Here is a 23,293-nt window from a genome sequence, read left to right as displayed (position 1 = left end):
TGGCTAGAGCATGGTTAAGAAAGGTAAAGAGTGTATGTAATGAGCTCAGACAAAAAGCCAAGGGCAGGCTCATGCAGGACTGTGTTAAGTCAGAACAAGAAGTTGGGAGTTTCTTCCAATTGAGATGGAAGGGTGTTAAAGGGTTTTAGGGAGAGGAATAACATGACATGACTGATAATTTCAAAAGCTCATTCTACTTGCCATACAGTGATATAATACGGATAATATGGGACTGATAATCCAATACTTTAAATTCTTTCATTTTAAAAAGTAAATGTACGTGTGTGTGTGTTTATGTGAGCTTATATAAATATGGGGGGTGTGTGTGTGTGTGTGTGTGTGTGTGCACATGTGTGCGTGCACTTATACAAATATGGTGGCTTCTGTGGTAGCTCAGACCAGGTAAAGAATCCACCCGTAATACAGGAAACACATGTTTGATCCCTGAGTCGGGAAGATCCTCTGGAGAAGGGAATGGCTACCCACTCCAGTACTCTTGCCTGGAGAATTCCACGAATAAAGGAGCCTGGCGGGCTACAGTCTATGGGGTCCCAACAACCCCACAGACTGACATGACTGAGCAACTAACACGTTCAACATTTTCATATATGCATATATATTTTTAATACACTATCACTTCATGTATTAAAATGGCAAGAAAAGGCAGAATTTCCTGAAAACTGATTTTTTTAAAACTACTGTCCTGAATGATTTCACATTTGTATCAACGTCTCTGATCTGCCAATTATGATTTTAACAGCTGCCAGAGCCAGGAAATTTAAGGACTTCCTCTGAGAACCCTACAGATGAATGTAGGTTTTACTCTGCTAATAAATCTGACAATACATGTAGAAAGTCAATGAGTACTAAAAAAATGAAGAATTAAAACTGCCGTTATTTAAATACCAAGACACATCTTTTTCCTAAACACCAATACTTAATGAAAGCACAGTTTATGAAATAAGATCAAAGCTGAAGTTATTGCCCTGTGAGTCAAAAAGCAACTGCAGACTATAAATTCTATTTTTAATTTCCAAAGTTAATAGTAAATCAGGAAAGTCTGTATGAGACACATACCCCTCATCCCAAAAAGAGCTGTGTTTGAGAATACACCTACTCTTAGTCATATTTCCACAAATTTAGAGTTGGCATGTTTCAAACAAAGAAATAATTCGCTTTCTGAGAAATGCTCCTGAATTCACTGTCAAATTACAGGAAAACAATTTCTGTACTTAACACAAACACTAGATTATTTCAAGCACCAAAATCTTTGTGGACAGTTTTATTCTATAAAACCAATCAGAAGAAGTAATCTAGTTAATGCAAAAATGTTATTCCATGGTGAACTGTTTAAAGCTAAACTATATACTCAAAAATATGGCTTTCTCTTACCTGAAGAGTTCTTTAACATGAATTACTGAAATTCTAAGACTTGGGAAAAAACTAATACTCTACTTTCTTTAATTTAAAATAGATCACTTTAAAATTTCCTTTATTTGTTTCATATTGGGTAGTCCTAAAAATACTTGTCCAATACCTTGAGTGCTTGGCATTTCACTTTTGACTACTTTTTCTATAATACAGTTTGAAGAAATTGACCAAATTTGGTACTCTAAGATACTATGAGGATATTCTGAAAATCTAATCTGTAGAACAGAGGTCAAAAAGAAAGGTCTTCTGGATCTATTCATGGATTTCAACAAAATAGCTGGTGCAGGACTCTGTCCTCAGAAAAAGACTAAAATCTCAAGACTACTCACTTGTACAATTTCTCTGGCAAGTTGAAAATTCCACGCTGAAGCAACGAAACATAAAGTTTTACGTATAGTAAGGTAATTAAAATCTTACCCGGCTCAAACAGAAACATTCCACCACCATGAAGAACATCAGCAGCAAGTTTAATGATTTAATTGCATAAAATATATTTGGGGAAAAATTCTACAACACTCACTTTATATCTCATAGGCACTCAGAAGTACTGGAACATACATCCTCATCACCCATGAGTGGATAAACATCCACAAAGAACTACAGCTAAGGGTATAGTTGGCTGTTGTTTGAAGGCATCAACAGGAGGCTTCTGGAAATCTTAATTGTGGTTTCTTAAAAAAAATTTTGAGGAGCACAAGATGTAGAGATCTGACAGACTCTTCCTAACCCAAGGCTGCATGCAAGTCATGAAACTCACCTGTGTTATACTCCTTTAACTGCAAGTCCTTCACAGGCATGCCATCAGGAGTCCAAAAGGCGTTAAGAATCTGTAAGAACATGGCATGCACACTAATGACACACATCATAATCAAATGCTAAACATTATATTTCCCCTAGTGGTTTTCATTCTACAAACTTTAAAGCAATGATTACTTTACAATGGCCAAATTAAGACAAGTACACTCCAGGCATTCCAAAACTATTCAATGAGTAGAACATAATTACTCAAAAATTCTCAAGTACAAAAAAAAGGCAGAAGAACATAACCTCAAGAGCTCAAGCTCTGAAATGAGATTCCCAGTATTCCAAGTCTCTCCTCCTCATGTGCTGTGCAACCTTTCAGCACCCAGAGTCTCATTTTCTAAACCTAAGATCATGCAATGAGCTCCTTGCTATCCAGGGCCATGGTCCCTGAACTCCCTCAGCTTGGTCAGTTCTTTTCCCCCATTTTCAAATGGACTGTTCTCTCACTTGCATTCAGGTCTGGGCTCAAATGTCACTTCCTCAGTGATGTCTTCCCTACCTACCCAATCTAACACCACCTGCACCCGAGTGATGCTCTAAATCCTTACTTTAGTTTTCTTCAGAGCATTCATCACTGCTTGAATTTTTTTTCCTGCTTATTCTTTATACTATCCATGGAAGCAGTGACTTTATAATGTTCACTACTGTATCACTCAGTGCCTAGAACACTGCCTGGCATACAAAGGTGCTTCATTTTTGAATGAATGAATGAATAAAGAGTACCTGTTTCATAGGATGTTGTGATACATAAATGAACTAATGCTTTTAAGTATCACACAACGCCTAACACAGAGTAAAGCTCTGTTTGCTCTGCTAGTGCTAAGTCGCTTCAGTCGTGTCCGACTCTGTGCGACCCCATAGATGGCAGCCCACCAGGCTCCCCCATCCCTGGGATTCTCCAGGCAAGAACACTGGAGTGGGTCTGTTTGCTCGAGTGGTTGTATATTCTGACCAAATTCTTCCTTAAGGTCATCTATAATTTAGTTACCAAGTTCTTTAACATTGAGGAGTTAGGCAATTCCCAGTTTTTACTACTATAAATAAACAGCATCTTTATGCAAGCACTCCAACCCTCAACCCTCCCACTTGGATTATCCCCTCAAGGATGATTATCAAGTCTGAGGAGAGCAATCACTTGTCATATATACATATTACAAACCTCACCTCAGTGAGTACTCAGTAAGGAGTGAAATACGAATGATCTCTATGGATTATACTGAAGCTACTTTCCTGGTTTAGCTACTGCTCTATAGGTGGGGGAAGGCTGGGTGAACTATAACCAAATTTCCCTGAGGGTTGCTTTGCACCTTCCTGTGAATCTACAATTTCTCAAAATAAAAAGTCTTTAATTTTTTAATCGACCAAAAAAAAAAAAAGAAAGAAAAAGGAAAGAGAAAAAAGAACAAGAGCCTTACCTCTTCCTTTGTGGCATTTTCAGGCACCCCATTTAATCGAATAAGCTTGCTTGGTTTCTCCTCACTTGGGCCAGTCCTATAATCTTGATCCTTGAATCCAAAGCAAAAAAACTTATTTCAGAAAAAAATACATGTTAAATGAAACAACGTGAAATACAGGTACTCAGGATAAAAAAAATCAAAACGACTTGCATCATATGAAGATTTTTTTTTTTTTTTTTTACAGTGGGATCTTACTTCCCCAACCAAGGACTGAACCTGGTCCCTGGCAGTGAAAAGGCAGAGTCTTAAGCACTAAACCACCAGGGAATTCCCCCCAAAGTTTATTTCAAATCATTAGAATATAAGTGTTCTAAGATCCATGCTCATTGCAGGAATTTTGAAACAGTAAAGCAAAAAATGAAGAGAAACAACATTGAAAGGGACTTTTACAAACAGGAAAAAAAAAATCAACTAGATTCTCAAAACCACAGTTTTCTAGAAAACATCACATAAATAAAACCAGATGTCATTTATCAAAGATGTCACCTATAAACAATCTCCAGAACAAAATCAAAAGGTGTCATCTGATGATATAACTTAACAGGACAAAATCAGAGAAATCTGCATTTTCCATATGCACAAAAGTCTCAGCTCTGATTCTCCTCCATTTTAAGTTATAAAAAGGGTTTAACCTTTGGGAAAAAAGTCTCCTACAACTACTCAACCACACCTACTGTCCAAGCATAATTACAGTGTCCTCTTTTACTCTTCAAAGTGTCCTGACTTGAATAATAAATTATATGGCCATCTAGTTCTAACATTCTCAAAATCCATTTTTTAACCAAATATCTAACCAGCTTGTCTTAGAATTACTGTCCAAAATAACAGAAACTGCAATAGAGATGCGTAACACCTATTTTTAAAGGTGATGTTTTCAATGTCCAACTGCAAACATAATTCTAAGATTATATGTACATTAGATTATATATTAGACATATAGAAAATCAACATTTAAGTCAATTAAGTTAGCTTCAATATTTGCAACATTAACATTCCGTTCTGTTCCGTCGCTCAGTCGTGTCCGACTCTTTGCAACCCCTTGGACTATAGCCTACCAGGCTTCTCCGTCCATGGGATTCTCCAGGCAAGAATACTGGAATGGGTTACTGTTTCCTTCTCCAGGGGATCTTCCCGACCCAGGGATCGAACCTGGGTCTCCCGCATTGGAGCCAGACGCGTTAACCTCTGAGCCACCAGGGAAGCCCAACATTAACATTGCCTCCTCCTAACTAGGTATTTTCTATCTCTTATCCTAGGTATTCTCTAAATGATTTTAAGTAAGAAAACGAACTCCAAACAGCCACAAGGTCTGACTACGTAAGAGACGAGAGAACAGATACTTTCAAACTGTCCCAAAGACAGATACTTTCAAACTAAATTATCCTAAGGCATTTAAATTAGTACCATCAAGCAAGATAATGAAGAGATACACATCCAAAATATGATCTGAACTGAGGGCCCTTTCTCTAGAGATGTACACTCCACTCGTGACTATAAATCTTGCTTTTTAATGGCTGTATAAAGTTAGACCCAGGACTAATGGACTCTATACGTCATCCTTCAGAAAAGTCTTATGAAGAAGCAAAACTCAACAAAGCAATACAGGGCTTCCCTAGTGGCTCAGTGGTAAAGAATCCACCTGCCAATGCAGGAGACATGGGTTCAATCCCTGATCTGGGAAGTTCCCACATGCCAGAGAGCAACTAAGCCCATTCGTACAACTGCTGAGTCTGTGCTCTAGAGCCCGGCAGCCCCAACTAAAGAGTAGGTCCCCGCTCTCCTCAACTAGAGAAAAGTCCGCACAGCACAGCAACAAAGACCCAACACAACCAATAAATAAGTAAATAAATAAAATCTTAAAAGACAAAACAGTAGTCCACTCTATTAACATACCTGAAGGTCCCGCTGGGCATCTTGGGAAGTTTTGCCCTCGGGAAAAGACTTGCTCTGGCCATAGCCAAACATCTGGCTTCCGGGCAGTCTGTGATCCACGTCACAGTACTCCATGCTTCTGTAATCAGTGTCCTGACGGCCAAGAAAGTCCAGACCACCTTCTTCTTTAAACATACCAGCATCCGAGCTCTGCTGTTCACCTCCAGAATGCTGTGACTTGTCCTGGTCTTGAAGAGAACTTTGGTTGTTCTGAAAGTCTGGTGGAGATGCATGGTCAAAAGCTACACCTTGTTTTTCTCCTTCTCCTGTTTCTGAATGCTCAAATTCTCCCTTCTGAATGCCAAAAGCAGGTCGTTCCGTTGCATGGTCATGTGCAGATTCTTCTCTCTTGTTCACATTCATACCAGAATGTTCTCTGTTTTGTGTGGAGGGCTGAATGTAATCCAAAATATCTGGATCCGCAGAGGGCATCTCCCTATCTTTAAATTCCATACAAGGTCCTCCCTCTCTGCCCCTAAAATCCTGATCAGTCCTGGATCGGTGTCTACCTCTGAAATCTGCATGTGGTGTATTCCTGTCCCTAAAGTCTAGATCACTAGTACCTGAACCTCGGCCTCTAAAGTCCACCTGGGTTCCGTCTTTGTCCCTGAAGTCCAAATCAGATACATCTCTATTTCTAAAATCAGAACGGGACTGATCTCTGGCCCTGAAATCCAAATCTGATAAATCCCTTCCCCTAAAATCTGCATGGGCTCCATCCCGCCCTCTAAAATCTAAGTCGTAAGTGCCTCGGCCCCTGAAGTCAGGAGGAGGAGGATCCCTACCTCTAAAGTCACCAGTATGAGCCTCTCTGTCTCTGTAGTTCATGTGAGATGTCTCCCTGCCTCTGTAGTCCAGAGAAGTACCGTCTCCACCCCGATAGTCCATAGGTGGCCCTTCTCTATCCCGAAGGTCCCCAGAATGGATGTCCCTACCTCTGAAGTCCAACTGTGATGAATCTCTGCTCTGGAAATCAGAAGATGAAAAATCTCCCCCCCTGAAATCATGTCCATGGCCCTCCCCTCCTCGATAGTCACCATGCGGTCCGTCTCTAGCTCCATAGCTGAAAGAATGTTCCTCTACATTTGCAAAGGGAGGCCCCGAATGCCCCTGGAAATCAAAGGGAAGTGAATCTCTGCCAGGAAAGTTGCCAGAGTGTCTCTCTTGAGCATGACTCTTAAGGGGAGGAGGAGGATAATCCCTGTTCCACCCGGGAGCAAACCTTTCTTCTTGGCTCCCACTGTAGAAACAAAGACAGTGTTATTCATATTGTCCAGAGAGTTTGAAATCTACACACCAGCATATTCTTCTCTAATCACAGCACATTCTTCTGTAAACATTTTTTTTTTTTTTGGCAGAGTTCTGTAACAAGGTCCTAGATCTGCAGAAAACAGCAATGTTTTGCTATTTTAAGACGAAGTGGCGGAGTAAACTTTTAAGTTCCCATTTCAGAACACGAGGAAAGTCAACACAAGGTTTTCAACATGACTGCTGCAGAAAAAGCTTTCACCCAGTCCTGCAACAGGGAAAATCCGCAACACCAGATAAGCTAGCAATGGTGACACTCTATAAAAATTTCCATTTCCTACAGCCAGGGAACTTAGAATTCCAAGATCAACACGATGATTCCTATACATCAGAAAAATCAACGCGCTGTAAATTTTATACAGTAGGTTTCAGGATGTGTCTTTCTCATTGGTGCAAACAAGAGTAACATTCCAAAATATCTGATTGACAGTCACGGAATGGACACCACCCAATCAGAACAGATGCAGGCCCAAAAGGAAGAAAACACTGGCTGCAAGCCACTAGTTGGAGTACACTGGTGTTCACCAGCTGAGCATCACCCCTGGCTGCATCTAAACCCCAGTTCCACAGTGGCTCCACCTAGAAGCGCTCTCGCCTGGGTCCTATTATTAACTACTCAAGGGTATCTCAGAAGGCAGCATGAATCATGCCACACAGCATGTGTAAGTTGACCAAACCAAGCAACAGCATCCAGGAGCTTAATGCTGAAAGGGACCTAGAGAGAGCATTAGGCTTTCATGCTTTATCCCCAGGTCCCAAATGAGGAAGCTGATTTATTAGATTCTAATGCCTCATCTAATTTTTCACGGTAATACAATGTATTTTAAAACATAGTATTAAATTCACATTCTCAGTTTACAGAACTCAAGACATAAATAAAAACTGGCCCTATCATTCACACTACCTAGCTCCAGACTATTTTATATGTTTTGACTGTGGTAAAAGGCAGGGAATTTAAATAGGCAATTAGGTACCCAGGATTCTGAGCTTGAAGGGGAGAGGAGGGCATAAAAAAGGAAAACATAAAATGATCTGAATGGTTACCTGCTATTCAGCAGCAAAACAAAAGTATTAAGAGATCAAGTTCCACTCAGTTCTCTCCTCTCAGAAAACATAGGTTCTATTATATGACCCTTCTGAACTCAGACTACACTGCTATAGAAAGACTCAACAGACAACTACTTCTGGGTCACTCAGTTCAATGCCAAACCATTTCCTGGAGTAATAGAAATTTAATGATAGTAACCCAAACAGTAGAATGATGCATATTTAATGGATTTTCAGAACATAACTTCCATTAGCTTCATTAATACAAAAATATTAACATTATTTATGTGTATGGGGTTCATCATAAGAGAAGCAAGTTTAAATGTGCTTCATAAATAATACAACTTAACACTAAAATTAAGATATTACCACTAGTTCTAGTGTCACCCATATTTAAAATCATTCAGATCCCAATAGTTAGCTTGTAGGAAGACTTAAGCTTAAGCAGACATTCATGGGCTGAGCTATCTAAATCTACATGTTCTCTGACCAAAACACATACAACACTGTCTTTGAATACTACCCTAAGGATTACCCTACCAGGCAAAACTGAAATCAAATACATCTGTAGTAATCACTGTACTAGGGTTCTCAGAACTGTACTTTATGTAGACTATTCAAGAAACAGTTCTACTAGTTATGAAACAGCGATGGGGATGAAAATCATTTTCAACCAAATTTTCAAGACAAGTTGTTAAAATAAATACAAAATCATTTTCCTGCAAAATACCTTTTTTCACCCAAATTAGTCCCCTCCCAAAAGTTATGCAATATAAACTATGCCTCTCTCTGGTCAAAGACCTTAAAAAATGGCATGTGATGACTTTTATTTAAACTAAAATTAAGGTGGGGAAATACAATTTTATATAATAGATTCAAAGAAAGAAATGTTCTGAAAAAATTTTTTCAGTGATGCAACAGAGCTAAAGTTATTTCTTTAGCTCTGAAGGCTTAGTGTAAACAGCCTTACACAGAAAATAATTATCCATAAAAATGAGTAAAAGAATAAATTTTTAAACATTAAAGAAAAAACACACTAATCCAGACTAGGGATCTGCAAATTTCTTCCATGAAGAGTCAGACAGTAATTACATAAGGCTTTACAGTTTCTATCACAACTATTCAACTCTGTCCCTGCAACATGAAAGCAACTATAGACAATTTGTAAAACAAATGATCAGGACTATGTTCCAGTCAAACAAAAACAAGCTGCAGTCTGTTGACCACTGATCCAGACCTTAATTTTTTAAAGGAAAAACATAACCAGCATCACTACCACTGCTTTCAAGACTGCTAAGCAGAAAGTAAAGATCCCTTTATTCAGGAAACTAGCTTTACTAAGTGTTAGATGGATTTATTTTTAAACTTACTTTGCTACCTAAAATTTCCACGGGAAACCCAAACTTCAGAATAATAAAATAACTGTTGAATTTGCACAGGAAGATCCTGCAGACTGCCAGTCCAAAAGAAAACTTACTTGTAACAAAAGTTTCAATTGGATCATAATTTTTTTTTTGGCCATGCTGCAGAGGCCTGTGGGATTTTAGTTCCCCAAAAAGGGATTGAACCCAGGCACCTTGGCAGTGAGAGCATGGAGTTCTAACCATTGGACTGCCAAGCAATTCCCTGGAGCATAAATATTTTTTAATGTATAACTTTAAAAGTAAGATTTCTTTGCCACACACAAACTTACAGCCGTTAAGTTACATTCCTAGAGAATTTCATTAATTGCAAACACAATGCAAATTTTTAAAATATCATCTTCAGTGTTTACTGGCTATAAAAAATTCGCTCCCTATAAATCTATGATATAATTCATTTACAACTATGAATGGTACCACCTTCTCCACTTATCAAATCAATAATATAATTCACTTTATTGATTTATAAATTCAATATTTTATATAATTTTATTGTATAGAAAGAATGTAATTCATTCTCCCTACAAATCTATAATATAACTCATTTGCAACTATGAATGGTACCACCGTTCTCCACTTATCTTTGTATCCAGTAACCCCTAAAGTTGTAATGCAGCTTAGGAAACTGCATCAAGTAAATAATTTTTCTTTCTCACAACTATTTCTGGTGGCTGAAATACAATGTGTCATAGGAAAGACAGAGCTCTGGATTCTAGACATAAATTACTGAACTTAATGAAACATTCACATTTATTTATAAACACATACATTTTTACTAGCTTTCCTTATTAGTTGAGTACGTATTACTTTGCTAAAAAAGATAAAAAATATTTTTAAAAACTGGGGGATTTTTTGTTAATATTTTAAAAATGCTAATACACAAAATACTTGGCATGCTAGGTATTTACTCCCACGATCACTCTAGAAATGACTAGAAAAATTTTAAGTAGTTTCTATTTTTAAAAATCAGAAAAAAAAAATCAAAGCTATTTCTACACAAAGAAAATATACCTCTTTATAGTAGGCCATAAATGTTATACAGTATCTATAATAGACATTTCGATACTCAAATTTTAAGACTTACCGAAAAGGTCCTGTTCTGTTAGCAGATCGAGAATCCCCCCACATCTCTTTCTATGTCAAGAGGGCCCAATAAGTAGATACTTTTGCTACAAAACTATGGTTATAGCAGTACCTGTAGGAAACAAACCACAATAAATGAGTGTGTGGGCACATGAAGTAAAGACTAAACCAATTTCCTCCTGTTTGGCTTATCAGGGACCACATCTGTAAGGATACTTTTAGAAGTCACTTTTAAACATTTACATATTAATTTACAGCAACAAAAACACATTTTAAATTTAAATTTAAAAAAAGGGCACCATCAATCTCTCAAAGTACTAAGAATGCTTCATAAAACATTTATTAAATTTTCCAGCACCCATTCTATATTCCTTTTTGGAAATAGCACCTTACCATGTTTATTACTACCCTCAGTCCACATGGCTGATCCTACACTATTCAGCCTGGCCAATCAGAATAGTCTGTTACCACAGTGATTGCTCTGAAGATGAGCACATAACCTAAGACTAACAAGTCCTCATAAGACCTGCACTCCAGCTACTGAAAAAGAGGCAAACTTTTTTTTGGTCACACGGCACTGCCTGTGGCATACCAGTTCCCGATCTGAACCCTAGCCCAGGCAGTGAAGAGCCAAATCCTGACCACTGACCACCAGGGAATTCCCAAAAGGAGGCAAACTTTTATGACCTTGGATTTGGCAATGGTTTCTTACCATGACAACAAAAGAAAAAAACAGAGAAAGTAGACTTGATCAAAACTGAACTTTTCTGCATCAGAGAACCTATCAAGAGAGTGAAAACACAACCCACGTCAGCAAAAATAGCACACTATGAAATTCCAAAGACTTCTTCCTCCACAGAAACGTTAAAAAATAAGCAGTCTGAACAAACTTTGTCCAGCCTTTAGAAAACAGTCAAAGCTTTACGAACACCAAATGAATGCTCAAAGAAGAAAAAGTCATCCTCAAAATAATCAGAAAGTTTTGGGTCATCCCTGACCCACCCCTCACCCCAGCATGGCAGTGGTTTTTGTCTTAAAGCAGTGGCAGCCCACTTTCCCAGCTCCCTCCCTTAAACCAAAGGGAAAACTGATTTGTAAATTACTATGTACTTCTGTTCTAGTAATGTTCTGTTCTGTATAGGGGAGAGGCTAAAGGACTGATGCAAGGTACTTGCCTCTGTTTTACCTAACAGAACTCTGGGAGGAAAAGTGGCAGGCACTGCTAATAAAACTAAAAAAGCAGACTGTAGACTCACAGATATGGGCGAAGTGGTGGTGAAAATACTGTGAGACGTCAGACATTTCCAAGGCAATATATATATGAAAAAATTTAGAATGTCACAAGCATACCCAGACAAGACACATGAGTTCACCTGGACTTGCATCCTAGTTTTACGCACCACAGGGCCCCTTCTACCTATTGCTGTGCTGCGTCCACTGGGGCGGGATCTAGGCAGCTGAGGCAGCAGGCCCTGTCTGCAGGTTCGGATCTTGGTGGTGGTAGTAAACAGGCAAATGAGAATTTTAATGGCTGAAGTGAAAAGTAACTCCACATGAACAGTGGTTGAACAGGGGTCATTCTCTGAGAGACAATAAGCATCACATTAAGCTATGGACTACAATCCAGTGACACCCTTCTCATGGATTCCTTTAATTTTCAGCTTTATAAGCACACTGCCCCAGAACATAGAGAAGGGCTTTGGTTTCTTGGAAACCAACCAGTGGGTTTGGGAAAGCCGCCCCATTGCAGGTCAGCAGCCTTTAAGGTTAGAACCATGATGTCAGATGACTCTTTTCGAGCTCCCTCTGCCTTTGATTCTTGATTAATAAAAAATTCTTGGCAAATACTTTGATTCAAGTCCATCCTGCACAGGTCCAAGAAATCGACCTCTAGCAGCTAATATCAAAACCTGGGGCCATCCCTCTTAAATCATGACCTAAGTTCCAAACGCCAACAAAGCAGAACCGGGGGTCCCATTCTATTAGTTTTAGCTGTGGTCTACAGCAGGCCTGTTCCTGCTTTAAGCACTCTAATTTTTCCAAACTAAATGCTTTGGGGCAAACAGGACACTCAGCTACAGCATCAAGGGGGCACGACAGGCAGGGATTGGTGTGAGCATCTACCCAACTAAGATCCAACTATGAGTTTTTAAACAGCAGCAACTTTAATATGCCCTTTCGGAGCTAGAACTAGTGGCTGCTGGAAGTACCCTTGCCCCCGATCCCCTACAAATTCTCATTAAAAAAAAAAATTAAATGTATTCATTTCAGTTACAGGGCCTTGAAAAGACTGTTCCTCAACTGTGATAGTGGTTTTTCAGTCTTCCTCTCCAGAACCATGCTTTGCCTACCATCATATCACATTTGAAAGTTAAAATTGAAAGTGGATCTACATAAATGTAGAAGCTAAAACTATAATGCTTCTGAAAGGAAACATAGGGAATTCCCTGGTGGAATTGGCACTTTCACCGAGGTAGCCCAAGGTCAATCCCTGGTTGAGGAACAAAGATGTCAAAAGCCAAATGGGCAAGCAAAAAAAAAAAAAAATAACCACTGAGATGGTATCAGCAAAGACTTCTATAAAGGAACCAGAAAGCATTAATCATAAAGAAAAATATAAAAGTTAAAATCTGTTCTTCAAAAGACACTGAAAAATGAATAGGTAAACTACAGAACAGGGAGTAAATATTTGTAACACATGTCTGACAAATGTTTACTATTATTAGTCATAAAGAAAACATATTAAAACCACCGATACACACCCACTAGAACAGCTAAAATTAAAAAGACTTACAAAATCAAATATACAAGGATTTCCAACAATCAGAACTGATACACTACTCAAAAGACCGCAAAATGGTACAACCAATTTAGAAACGGGTCTGAGAAATACTACTCATGACCCAGCAATTGAACTTCTAAGTATCTGCTTAAGATACATGAAAACAAAGGACCGGTAGAAAAACGTCCACAACAACTTTATTCATAATAGCTTTAAAAAAAAGAGAGAGAATAACCCAAATATTCTTCAGTGGGTGATGACATAAACACTGTTTGGGTCCGAAAGGGGATCCTCCCTGGGGTAGTGTATTTCATTTATATATCAAATGGAAAGGTGACTTTTTGGTAAAATTAGAGAAGCATTACTAAGAAAGCAAAGTGAAACTCACTCAGTTGTGTCCGACTCTTTTCGACTCCATGGACTATATAGTCCATGGAATTCTCCAGGCCGGAATATTGGAGTGGGTAGCCTTTCCCTCCTCCAGGGAACAAACCAGGGTCTCCAGCATTGCAGACGGATTCTTTACCAATTGGGTTACCAGGGAAGCCCCCATTAAGGGGAGGTGGAAATGAAGAATCAATAAGAACGTATTTTAAAAAAATAATTTTTAAAATTGTGAAATACATTTAAGTTTACCATTTTACAGTTAAGAGGGATTAAGTACATTTATAGTGTTTTTGCAACTTGTATCTCCATCCATCCAAGCTTTTTTCATCTTGTAAAAGCAAAACTCTGCACCCATTAAACAGTAACCCCACTCCTCTCTTAACCCAGTCCCTGGCAACCACCATTCCACTCTGTCTATATAGTTTTGACTACTCTAAGAACCTCTTAATTCTAGTGGAATTATTTTTTTTTTTTTTTTGAACAGAGGAAAATTTATGCGTCGAACCTGGACTGGTCACTTATGATAATATACATGCTACAATTCCATTCTCTCCAATCATTCCACCTTCACCCTCTCCCACAGAGTCCCAAAGACTGTTCTAAATGCCTATGTCTCTTTTGCAGTCTCTTATACAGGGTTCAGGTTACCATTTTTCTAAATTCCATATATATGCGTTAATATACGGTATTGATGTTCTTCTTTCTGGCTTACTTCACTCTGTATAATTGGCTCCAATTTCATCCACCTCATTAAAACTGATTCAAATGCATTCTTTTTGATGGCTGAGAAATACTCCATTGTGTATATGTACCAAAGCTTTCTTATCCATTCATCCATTGGATAATTCTAGTGGAATTAAAGAGTATTTCTTCTTTCACAACTGGCTTTTTTCACCTGGCATAATGTCTTCAAGGTTCATACATATTACAGCATCTATTAGAATTTCATTTAAGGCTGAATAACATTCCACTGTGTAAACATACTATATTTTACCTATTCATCCACTGATGGACATTTGGACTCTCCCATCTTTTGGATAATGTGAACAATGAGCATACACATACAAATATCTGAGATGAGTTCTTCCGGAGATATAGACACCCAGAAGTAGGATTGGTGGATCATATGGTAGTTCCAGTTTTAATTTTTCGAGGAACCACCACAGTGTTCTCCACAGCAGCTACATCACTGTACCTTCCCACCAACAGTGTGCAAACGGTTCTGTTATGGGCTGAATTGTGTCCCCCAGAGCTTCAAGCCCTAACTCCCAATGTGACTGTATTTGGAGACCTGGCCTTTAAGGAGGTAATTACGGTTGACAGAGGCCACAAGGGTGGGCCAATTCAAAAGGACTGGTGTCAGTGGAAGAGACACCAAAAGTGCATGCACAGGGAAAAGCTAATGTGAGGACATGACCAGGAGAGGCCTTTCTGCAAGTCAAGGAGAAAGGCCCCACCAAAACCTAACCCTGCTGATGCCTTGATCTTAGACGTCAGTCTCCAAACTGTGAGAAAATAATTTTCCGTTGTTTAAGCCACCTAGTCTGTGGTATTTTGTCATGGCAGCCCTAGCAGAATGATACTAGTTCCAGTTCATCCACATCCTCACCAACACTTACTACTCTGCTTTTTTGTATTTTAGTAACAGCCATTCTAATGGGTGTGAAGTGGTATCTCACTGTGGTTTTGATTTGCATTTCCCTTATCATTAATGATGCTGAGCATCTTTTCATGTACTTATTAGCCATTTTACATCCTCTTTGGGAGAAATGTCTATTCAAGTCCTTTGCCCATTTTTTGATACGTTATTTGTTGCTGTTGTTGAGTTTAGGAGTTTTCTACATATTCTAAATATTAATCCCTTACCAGGCATGTGATTTGCAAATTTTTTCTCCCATTTTGTGAGCTGCCTTTTATCTTGTTGAACACAGAAGTTTTTAATTTTAATGAAGTCCAATTTGCCTATTTTTCCTTTTTCTGACTGTGCCTTTGGTGTCATATCCTTTAAAAGATCATTGTCAAATCCAACACATAAACCTTTCCCCTTCAGTTTTCTTCTAAGAGTTTGACAGTTATAGCTCTTACATTCAGGAACAAGACCCATAAGAACAGCATTTGTTGAAGGCAAAGTTCTGCATATTGATTTGTTTAAAAATATACAAGTCCACCATCTTCCTGGAATGTTTTGTGTACTACAAGATTAAAGACTAGTCTGAAGGCTCTACCTTTACCTCACTCTATCACTATCATTTAACGAATATTTGGCTGCATCAGGTCTTAGCTGCGGCACAGGCTCAGTTGCTCTGTGGAATGTGGGATCTTAGCTCCCTAACCAGGAACTGAATCCAAGTCCCCGGCACTGCAAGGCAGATTCAGAACCACTGGACCAGTAGCAAAGTCCCTTAACTCCTTTTTTTGACCTATATTACCACTCTGCTTTTGTTCGTAAGCATACTCTAGTCTCTCTCATATAAAACACACACCCCCCAACACAAAACCTTTAAACATCAGTTAACTAAATAAATGAATGTCCACCAAATATGCTAACTAGGCTCTATTATGTTCCCTAGCACTGTTCATGATGCTGTCCCTGGGTGATATGGACTATACTGAATGTGTGTGTCTCTCCAGAATTCATGTTTAAGTCCTAATCTCTGACTTGATGGTAACCAAAGATAGAGCCTTTAGGAGGTAATTAGGTCATGAGGGTAGAGTCCCTAGGAAAGGGGTTAATGCTCTTCTAAGAAGGAATAAAAGAGAGTGCTCTCTCTCTGTACCATGTGAGGATACAGCAAGAAAGCAGCTGTGTGCAAACCAAAAAGATCTCACCAGGAACCAAACTGTCTGGCACCTTAATCTGAAACTGCCCTGCCTCTGGAACTGTGAGAAATAAATTTGTTATTAAGTCATCCAATCTAGGGTATTTTGTTATAGCAGTCCAAGCTAAGACACTGGCCAATCTTGTCCATTCCCAATTTAATCACTATCACTACGATTATATTTTCCACATCTCCATCTCTAGCTTAGACTTTCCTATAAAGTCCAAATGTCTGTCAGAAATGGCCACTTGACCATCCTATAGGGATCTCAAGCTCATGCATAAATTAGACTTCACTACTGTCACGAGACATTGAAACACTTCATTAGAGCCACTTTTTCTTATGAAGAGAAATTTTCCAGATTTTAAATATTCTTATATCTTCACCCCTTACATCAGCAAATTACAGTCAGGTTCCTAGTATAAAGTGAATTTTATAAGATAGCACAGTATGGCAGTGAAGGGACAGAAGTGCAGTCTCTGGACCTACTGTGCTGGTGGGGTTCACAGCTCAACTGCTGGGAAGGAAATCGTGGTTCGGCCACAAGGTACGTCCTTTGAGCAAGTGATTTAACTTCGTGCCTCAGTTTACTTATCTGTAAAAATCCGGAACAAAGATAATGTCTACTTCATAGTTATCAGGATAAAATGACAATGCAAATTCACTAGAGAAGTGCCTGATAAATAAATTGCTCAGTATATGTTACTACTATTTTAAGAGTTTATTCAAAAATCATTGGGACTTAGAATGTTCCCACTGATGCAGACTCATTCGGCTAAACGACTGACATTAAGGTTTGATTTGCCATAAATTTAAATGCAGACATTTTCCATAAATTAAATCATTAGTTCCAAGATTTTGTCAACTATATATTTAAAGCACACATGCAATATATCATGCCAGAAAATACATCCTTTGCAGCCATCTATGACAGAAGTGTTAAGAGGTCAACTTAGAAATGTACAAAGTGGTAAACAATTTTTTCAAAATTTTAGGGGTGAAAAATTGTTAAATCCTTTTAGATGGTTCAAGGGAATTTCAAGACCACTGGCCTAAGTGAATGTGTTTTAAAGTCAGACTGCCTGAATTCAAACTCCGGCTTTTGGGAATTCCCAGATGGCCCAGTGGTTAGGATTCCATGCTTCCAATGCTGAGATTACAGCTTCCACCCGTGGTCAGGTAACTAAGATTCCACACGCCTCTCAGCACAGTCGAGGGGGGAACAAAAGGAAGAAAAAATTCCAGCTTTCTATGCATCTTTGGTAAGTTATATTTAAATTATATATGCCTCAACGCTCTCCTCTTACACAACGGGAATAATAGTGGTACCTACTTCATATGATTACTATAAGGAGTAAATGAGATCATGCGTAAGAGGAAGTATATTGATAGCAACATTATTATTATGAATAATAGCCAAACACTGAAAAAAATCCAAATGTCCATCAACAGGTAGATGGATAAACAAATGTGATATAATCATAAAAAGGAATGCAACATGGAAGAACCTCAAAAAAATTATAAGTGAAAGAAGCCAGATAGCCCAATTGCATGAAGTTACATAAAAACATAAAACTACAGAGGCAGAAAGCAGATTAGTAGATGCTAGGACTTGCAGTTAGAGTGGGAAGTGGAGATTAACAACAAACAGAAACTAGGGAATGTTTTGAGGTGTTGGAAACATTCTAAATGTGAATTGTGGTGATGACTGCATCAAACTGAACAGCTACAGTCAGTGAATTTTATGATATATAAGTCACACCTCCAAATATTTTTTTGAAAAAATTTAAAGCAACAATGTACTAAATACTATTATTACTGCTACTATGCTCAGGTGTTTAAAATCACAATCACATTAAGCTGGAAAGGACCTTTCTGAGTCTGTCTACCTCTACTCTCTGAAACAATAATAAAGGCAAGAATAGTTGAGTACTGATTCTGCCACAGTTATGCATTTTACATGGGTTCTCTCATTTAATCATCACAGGTCCTCCATGGGGTAAGTTTTGTTACAATCCCCACTTCAAAGACTCTGAAAATGAGACTCAAATAGTTTGAGAGGTTTGTCCCAAAACAGTAAAACTAATATGAAGAAAATATGCAATATGCAAACTCAAGACCATCTGATTTCAAAGCCCATCCTAAAATTCATATGAAATTTCATACATCTCTGAATAACCTTGAAAAAGAACATAACTGGAGGACCCTCACTTCCCAATTTCAAACTTACTATAAATTTACAGTAATCAAAACAGTGTGGTATTGGTATATGGACAAACAAAACAATGGACTAGAGATCCCAGAAATAAACTCTCACATACATGGCCAAGTTATTTTCAACAAGGGTGCCAAGACCATTCAAAGAAGAAAAGACAGTCTTTTCAACAACTGGTCATAGGAACTGGAAATCCACATACAAAAGAATGAAGCGCGACCCTTGCCCACCACCATACGCAAAAGCTATCCCAAAAAGGGTTTAAAGAGCTAAACCTAAAATTTTAAACTCTAAAACTCAGAAGAAAACAAACCAGAAGCTTCAGGCATTGGATTTGGCAGTGATCTCTTGGATATGACATTAAAAGCAGAGTCAACAAAAAAAAATACACAAACTGGAATTCATCAAAATTAGAAATGTCTATGATTCAAAGAATACCAGTAAAAGAATAAAAAGGCAACTCATGAATGGGAGAAAATATTTGCAAACCACATATCTGATAAGGGATTAATATCCAAAATATCTAGAAAACTAAAACTCAACAACGAAAGACAACCTGATTCAAAAATGAACAAAGGACTTGAATAGACATTTCTTCAAAGACACACAAACGGCCAATAAACACATAAAAAGACTCTCAACATCATTAACAATTAGAGAAATGTAAATCAAAATTACAAGATAACCACTTTTACCCATTAAGATGGCTACTGAAACAAAACCAAATGAACTTAACAGAAGCTAGTGAGGATGTGAAGAAATGTGAACCCTGTGCATTGCTGTTAGGCATGTACAATGTATGCAACCACTGTGTCAAACATACAGCAGTGCCTCAAAAATTTAGAACAGAATTATCATACGATCCAACAATTCCAATTATCCAAAAGAAATGAGAGCAGAGACTCAGGTAGATATGTGCACACCTCCATGTTCATTGCTGCATTATTCACAACAGCTGAAAGGTGGAAGGTGGAAACAACCCAGTGCCTATCAACGGATGAAAAGATAATTTAATATATACATACAGCCTCAGAAAGGAATGAAATTCCAACAGACATAACATGGATGAACCTTGGAGATAGTCTGCTAAGTAAAATAAGCCAGTCATGAAAGGACAAATATTGTATAAGTTATTGTTCTATGTATATGGGGTACTCGGGACAGGCAAATTCAGAAAGACGGAAAGTAGGAAGGTGGTTGCCAGGGGAAGGGGTGGGGAGAATGGGAAGCTATTGTTTAATGGGCACAGAGGTTCAGTCTGAGAAGACGAAAGTGTTCTGAAGCTGGATGGTAATGATGGTTGCACAACAATGTGAAGGTACTGACATGTACATTTTAAAATGGTCAAAATGGTTAAGAAAAAGGGAGGCAGAAGGAAGAGATGGAGGGACTACTTCACACCCATTCAGGTGGTTACTGTCCAAAAAAACTCAGAAAGTAACAAGTGTTGGGATGTGCAGAAATCAGACTCCTTGCATATTACTGGTGGGAACATAAAATGATGCAACTGCTGTGGAATACAGTATGGTGGGTCCTCAAAAAGCTATACACAGCATTATCATATGACCCAACTCTGGGCATACACGCAAAGATATTGAAAGCAGGGTCATGAAGAGATATTTGTATACCCATGTTCACAGAAGCATTATTTACAATTGCCAAAGGTGGAAACCCAACTGTCCAGCAAGTGAACAGGTAAGGAAAATGTAGCTTATACGTATCAACTGAGTATTGTTCAGCCTTAAAAGGGAATGTAGATGTCAATTACATCTCAATTTTTTTTTAATTAAAAAAAAAGGAATGAAGTTTGGATACACACTACGACATGAATGAACCTTAAAAACGTTATTTTACCTGAAAAAAGTCAGACATGAAAGGATAATTATTGTATAATTTCACTTACATAGGGTACCCAGGACAGGCAAATTCAGAGAGACAGAATACAGATTAGAGGTTACCAGGGACTAGAGGGAAGGGGCAAGGGAGTTACCTGCTTAATGGTTAGAGTTTCTGTTTAAGGTGATGAAAGTTTTAGAAATAGATGTGGTGATAGTTTCATTACACTGTGAATGTAAATGATGCACTGAATTGTATGTGAATTTTACATATGCTAAGTCACTTCAGTCGTGTCCGACTCTGTGTGACCCCATAGAAGGAAGTCCACCAGGCTCCCCCGTCCCTGGGATTCTCCAGGCAAGAACACTGGAGTGGGTTGCCATTTCCTTCTCCAATGTGTGAAAGTGAAAAGTGAAAGTGAAGTCGCTCAGTCATGTCCGACCCCTAGCGACCCCATGGACTGCAGCCCACCAGGCTCCTCCACCCATGGGATTTTCCAGACAAGAGTACTGGAGTGGCTTGCATAGAAATGGCTTAAATGGAAAATTTCATTACAAGATATGCAACAAAATATATTTATCGCAACTTTGTAAAAAAAAAAAGTACTGTAATATATGAAAAAACATCAAATTAGACATCTTAAATGGGTGAAATGTATGGTGTGTGAATTTTATCTCAACAAAAATTTTTTTTCTTTTTAATTTTTTGGCTGCACCACATGGCATGTGGGCTCTTAGTTCCCAGACCAGGGATGGAACCTGCGCCTCCTGCACTGGAAGCATAGAGTCCTAACCACTGAACTGCCAGGGAAGTGACAAAAAAAATTTTTTAAAGGTAACAGTAGTGGCTAACAGTGAACACTTTCCTCACACCAGGCACTGTCCTAAAAGGATTACGTAAACCTCACAACAACCTTCGAAGTGGCTGCATTTCTTAACCTCATTTCACACATGAGGAAACTGAAGTTAGGTAATTTGTCCAATGTTGCTCAGTTAGTGGAGGAGTCAACAGTTCAAACCAGATCAATTTCTAGAGCTCCTACAGTTCCTATCAGTGTGATAGGAAGGTTATAAAAGGTACCCGATAGATGCCCCCTAAGTGAATGAGATGAACAACTACTGTGGAAGTCTAGCAGAAAAGTCTATTCTAAGCAAGATGACTCCATGATTTATGATCTTTAAAATTTCAGAATTTTCCAACAGTTCTTTAATCTTAATACAACTTTGAGTTAGATTATTAACACATTGTTTTATATATTTAAACACTTGCAGATGAGTATAACCTTGCCCATGTATCTTCAATAAGGCAGGAGCATTCACTTTGTAACCTCTCCATTGACAATTCTCCTATGAAAGGCTACAAAAAACTAGGCTCCCAAAGGCAACAAAAGTAAACCCAATTCTGGTAACAGAATTCAAAGAAGAGGAATGCTACAGATGTCCAAAAACATCCTAAACAGCCTATCCTATGGGCTAGGTACCTGGTTAGATACTAGTTAACCAGGCAAGGTTCCGGTGCAAGTTTTGTGTGTTTCACTAAAATGGTAACATATCATTAGACACCGGTTGTCCTACCCTCACTTATCAGTTCTTGAAACCTCTTCCTATAGTCCTCACAAGTCTGCTGATGTTGACATTATTAAACCATTCACAGTGGCGGCACTACTCAACAGGAAGTTGAAAGCTAACAAACCGAGGGCACAATCCAGAGTTCAGAAAAATGAACCAGGTGACCGGGCGCATCAGAGTCTACTAAACTCCACCTAGATCCCACAACTCTGACGTTCACAAGCAAACCTGGAATGTGCAAAAAATACAATTACCCTTACAGTTTATGTACCCTACAAAACAAGACCCTTTTCTTTATTTAAAAAAAAAAAATGCACGCCCAGAGTTAAGCCCAGTAAGTAGCACAAGATCAATTCTACAGTTAAGAGAAAAACAGACTTATTGATACACCACTAAAAGGAATCTAAAGAGTGCATAATACAAGGAAATAACCCTGTCCTCCCACATTCGCCCAACTGGCAAAGGACCCACCAGACCACTCCCCGGGATCCAGGTTCTACAGCCCGGCGTGCTGGGCTCCGAGCTCTCGCGCCCTGTTGTCCGGCCGAGCCCACTCCGGTCTGTCCAGGTCTGAGGGCGAAGCTACGTGCTAAGCACAAGAAAAACTCCCTCTCGAGCGATGCCTCACAACTGGATCAGATTCCTGCCAAATGCAGGGGGAAAAAGGAGGAAGAAAGGGCCGCCTGCCTGCAGCCCCTCGGACCAAGAGCACCCAACCGCAACCACGCGCCAGCCACGGACCCCCGAAGCCGACCGCCCCGAGACTGGACCGGTAATTCCACCGCCAGGCCGGGCCCCGCCCCGGGCCCGCGACCGTTCTGGGGCGTTCCTCCCGTGGGCGGCGCCTCCCTCACCACACCGCCACTTGGCTCTCTTCTTCCTGAGCGAGGCCGCGGCCGCCCCGCGACACCGAAGCCGCAGCTTCCAGGCCGCGCGGTCCCGCGACGTCCAGAGCGGCCTGACAGACCGGCTCCTTCCCCGCTGGCTCCCGCGCGCCCTCTCTACCACCCCAAGCCCTTACCGAGGCAGCGCGGCCTCCGCGGCCCGCTCCTCCTAATCCTCAGCCGCCGCCACCGACCCAGCGCCGCGGAGACCGGAACTTCCTCCGCGCCGGGCCACTGCCTCCACAAAGGCGCCGCCGCCTTTAGCGCTCGGCCCGCCGGGAGATGGAGTATACAGCGTCGGGTCGCGCCGACTCCACTC

At 39.5% G+C, this 23,293-nt stretch overlaps 1 protein-coding gene across 4 annotated transcripts in view; it reads right to left on the bottom strand.

Moving 5' to 3' along the window:
• The window catches only part of RBM6 (RNA binding motif protein 6), an 84,500-nt gene extending 61,230 nt beyond the window's left edge, over positions 1-23,270 (bottom strand). The window contains exons 1-5 of one of the 4 annotated variants that reach the window (XM_055413859.2): positions 23,112-23,270; positions 10,485-10,595; positions 5,586-6,864; positions 3,651-3,740; positions 2,189-2,258 (exon numbers count right to left, since the gene is read on the bottom strand). In XM_055413859.2, the coding sequence (XP_055269834.1) occupies positions 2,189-2,258; positions 3,651-3,740; positions 5,586-6,864; positions 10,485-10,528 (1,483 nt within the window). In that variant the 5' untranslated portion in view covers positions 10,529-10,595; positions 23,112-23,270. Of the gene's footprint in view, positions 1-2,188; positions 2,259-3,650; positions 3,741-5,585; positions 6,877-10,484; positions 10,596-22,561; positions 22,712-23,111 lie in introns of those variants that run through there. The other 3 variants (XM_055413862.2, XM_055413861.2, XM_055413863.2) reach the window with 3 other exon arrangements.
• Positions 23,271-23,293: the final 23 nt, after the last annotated feature.

This window comes from Moschus berezovskii, chromosome 24 (assembly GCF_049115385.1).
Source record: "Moschus berezovskii isolate FMDL1 chromosome 24, NW_MosBer_1.0, whole genome shotgun sequence".
Classification (NCBI taxonomy): Eukaryota; Metazoa; Chordata; class Mammalia; order Artiodactyla; family Moschidae; genus Moschus; species Moschus berezovskii.
Note: the sequence above shows the minus strand (reverse complement) of the source record. Positions and strands in the feature narration are given on the sequence as shown.